Source organism: Orycteropus afer, unplaced genomic scaffold, assembly GCF_000298275.1.
Source record: "Orycteropus afer afer isolate SDZICR_OR568_19922 unplaced genomic scaffold, OryAfe1.0 scaffold00015, whole genome shotgun sequence".
Taxonomy (NCBI): domain Eukaryota; kingdom Metazoa; phylum Chordata; class Mammalia; order Tubulidentata; family Orycteropodidae; genus Orycteropus; species Orycteropus afer.
The window spans coordinates 8359142-8363130 of NW_006921602.1; the positions used below are offsets into that span (position 1 = coordinate 8359142).

At 39.9% G+C, this 3989-nt stretch overlaps 1 protein-coding gene across 1 annotated transcript in view; it reads left to right on the forward strand.

Moving 5' to 3' along the window:
* Positions 1–3150, forward strand: part of AAGAB (alpha and gamma adaptin binding protein) — a 66524-nt gene extending 63374 nt beyond the window's left edge. Inside the window, exons 8-10 of the mRNA XM_007957425.2 lie at positions 1488–1592; positions 2041–2090; positions 3073–3150. Coding sequence (XP_007955616.1) covers positions 1488–1592; positions 2041–2090; positions 3073–3150 — 233 coding nt within the window. The remainder of the gene's footprint in view (positions 1–1487; positions 1593–2040; positions 2091–3072) is intronic.
* The last annotated feature ends 839 nt before the right edge of the window (positions 3151–3989 follow it).

The following is a 3989-nucleotide window of genomic DNA, read 5'->3' on the forward strand; positions in this document are numbered from 1 at the left end:
AACAAAACTCAAAATCATTTGGAGGAAAAAAAAAAAAAGGTCGGGACCAGGTTTGCTGGTCTGATAGAGCGTGGTGGAACCACTGAGACTATGGCCCCTAGCTGCCCTTCAGGTCTGGAATTAAACCCACACCTGTGGTTTCCATCCAAACAAAAGACAGACATATGAGTTGAACATCTACCTCAAGTAGATACACTCCTTGGAGAGAACAATCATGGGAGAAAGAAGGACTGCTTATGCACAGGGAGACAGCTCAGCTCAGGGGGCAGGAGTGTCTGGAGGGATGGACACTGGAAAGAGGTAACTATGGGGAGGAAGTGGGAGGGGAGCTGTTGCATTGTGGTAAACTGTGGTCAATGACATGAGAACAACGTATATGTGAACTGCTGTATGGAAAGTGAATTTGCTCTATAAATCTTCACCCAAATCACAATAAAAAAATAAATAAATTAGATAGATAGATAGTGATAGACAGATAGATAGTGACAGGTTTATAGTATGAAAATACAGATTTAAACTGGCTCTGCCTCTGAATAGCTGTGATTTTAGTTGATTTCTTCATCTGTAAAGTATAGATAATGCTATATGCCCTAACTATTTAAGCTTGTTGTCAGTAATAGATGTGAAAACATTTGTTGCACAGTAAAATATGGTATACATTTTAATCATTTATTGTCAAATCAGTGCTCTTAAAGGAAAGAGTCTTCGGAGTTGGAAACACCCGAGTCTGAATCCAGCTTTAAGTGTACATTCATTTCTGAGCTTTAGTTTCCTCATGTCTCAAATAAAAATAGTATTTCTTACATCATTTGCAGTGTTGTAAAGAACTCTGGTGATGTAGTGGTTAAGGCATATGATTGCTAACCAAAAGGTTGGCAGTTTGAACCCACCAGCTGCTCCATGGCAGAAAGATGAGGCAGTCTGCTTCCATAAAGATTTGCAGCCTTGGAAACCCAGCAGGAATTGCTGTGAGTCAGAATTGACTTGATGGCAGTGCGTTTGGTTTTGAGCCTGAGAAGGATAAAATAAGTTTATCTGTAATGATCCATAGAAGCCAGGAACATTGAAGTACTGCACGCTATAAAGCTGGTACACATTAAGCATTCAATCAGTGGTGACTTTCATTAACGTTAATATGACTGCCTTAAGATTCTGTGTATTTGTTCTTGTTGTTGTTATGTGCTTGGAGTCAGACCCGACTCATAGCGACCCCTCCTTGGGTTTCCGAGGCAGTATCACTACAGAAGTAGATTGCCCAACCTTCCTTCTGAGGAGTGGCTGGTGGCCAGCCTTCTGGTTAGCAGTCAAGTGCCTTAGGCACTATGCTACCAGAGCTCCTAACAAATTGCCACATCTTTCTCCCTGAGAGCAACTGGCTGATGGGTTCGAGCTGCCAACCTTTCAGTTAGTTACCAAGTGCTTAACCATTGTGCCACTAGAGCATGTAAATACTGTGTGACAAATAATGTGACAAATCCTTATTGCAGATCCCATGTTAGATCTGGATATTCAAGAATTAGCCAGTCTTACTACTGGAAGAGGAGATTTGGAGAATTTTGAAAGACTGTTTTCAAAATTAAAAGAAATGAAAGGTAATCTGCTTCACTGTGTCTTAGCATGTTCTCTTATTGATGCTTGTTTCTTTTATGTAGTAAGATTTTATTTTATAATTACTAGATTGGATCTCATGCTCTGCTCTTAGCTGTCTGGCGAAATTTAGTTACTTGGGGGACTGTGCAATCCTTTGTTGGTAAAAATTCCCTGGAGAAAATTTTCTTTCTTCATCCTCTTTTCCTCCTCTTGCTGCTGTTTCTTTCAGTGTGTCTCATTAACACAGAATCAGTAAGATCCCTCCCAATTTACTCACATCATTACCATCTGGAAAATTTGGAAGACTTAAACTTCCTAATAGCTATAATGACTACACCATAAACATATGTCTTTGAAACCCATCTCCCATCTTCTAGTGTTAGAACATTCATACACTCCAGATTCTTCTGTGCTATTAGACGAATTTCTTAAGATATATTTTCCCCCTAGACAAGGCTGCGACGCTTCCTCACGAGCAAAGAAAGGTGCATGCAGAAAAGGTGAGACAATCAGTCAGGTATTTATTGAGTATCTGCCAAAGGTCCAGTGCTATTATAATTATATAGCTCATTTGTTTACTTCAGAAGGGTCTTAGTGTGAGCTTTTCATTAGCTATTAACAAATAACTGAATATTTATACAATAGTAATATAGTTGTTGCAGTCAAACCAGATTTTTCAAATGTATATTGAGTGACATGGAACTTTCATTTAGACTCGGGATGTTTGATTTTCTAACAGGGCAGAAAAACTCTAAATGATTTTTTTTTTTTTTTTAACCAGTGTAATACCTGTTCTTGGCAAGAAATACATGTGATATTTACTCCCTTATATGAATGTGTCATTATTTATCCATATCCCTTTTGAGCAGTTAGGCTATATACACTTTTTTGCTTCTATAAATAAGGAAAGAGCTCTGGCGGCATAGTGCCTAAGGCATTTATTTGACTGCTAACCAGAAGGCTGGCAGTTCAAACCACTAGCCACAGTCCTCAGAAGCAAGGTTGGGCAATCTACTTCCGTAGTGATACCACCTCAGAAACCCAAGGAGGGGTCGCTATGAATCGGATTTGACTCGATGGCAGTGAGTTTTTTAATTTTGTATAAATAAGGAGCTCTGGTGGTTCAGTGGTTAAAGTGCTCAACTGCTAACCGAGCAGTTGGCAGTTCAAACCCACCAGCTGCTCCATGGGAGAAAGGTGTGGCAGTCTGCTTCTGTAAAGATTATAGCCTTCGGGGCAGTTCTACTCTGTCCTTCAGGATTGTTGAGTCAGATGGGCATATCCTTACATACATTTTAGTGTACAGCTCTGATTCTGTCCGTAAGATAAATTCCTAGAAGTGGAAGTCCTGGGTCAACAAGTTTGAGAGCTGGAGGGCAAAGTGTAGAATTTTAAGTCTGTCTCTCAGTTCAAAGTACGGCATGTGGCAAGAGCCAAAATTTAACCATTGTATAAAAACTTGTCGCATGCTTCTCTCCACAGGTGGCCAAAGCATTTTGGATGGCAATTGGGGGAGACAGAGATGAAATTGAAGGCCTTTCATCTGATGAAGACAACTAAATTATTTATTCTGGGGTTTGACTAGCCACGATGCTCTAACTGCCTTTACAAGTTAAGAGGATACTTTCTTACTCAACCTAGTTATATTTTGCTGAAATTCCCATCATGGTGGCCACCTGACTTGTTTATAAGGCTCCTTCAGTTTTGATTTTTGTAGAAGTTTAAGGAGAAATCTTTTCTCCCTCAGTATATTATAAGGGAGTGATGAGAAGTATAATGACAATGAGGAATGAGAGTTTTTCAAGTATGCTTTTTGTTCTAGGAATGGGGGTGGAATGAGGCTCAGAAGTCTGTGTAATTTGTTCCAAGTTAAAGAAGGAGAAGAAGAAAATAGCCCGGCCATTTCTAGTCACCCTTATAAGTAGCATTTCCTGCATTCAGACTTGGTTATTGCAGATCTGGAGCGTGTGTCTCCTTCCCTGAGTGTTTTTCTGAGTGATTTTTCTGGTTACACTGTTCCTTACTGGTTTCAAGGCTCACGCTGCTCTGAGCGGTGATACTGTTGGTGGGAAGAAAGGAAGCAGGTACAGATTGACTTGCGCTACAGTATGGGTGGCGCCAAGGAGAGTAGCCCCTGGGCTAGTCTCTAAAGTATGCTTCTGGGCTTTTCATTTGAAAAGTTATTAGCTCATGATAGAAAGTATTGAAAAGCCATTGTGAATTTTTAGACTACAGTGAATGAGGTGAAGATTTCCTACTCTGGGAGTGATAAAACAAACTCTTCCACTGAGTTTTTGTATATAAGAGAGAGACAGAACCATAAGGAATTCCCATATGGACTCGAGAAATGGTATGTGATCGTAGACTGAGCTTTTTGGAAGCATTATTGTAAAGAAGCT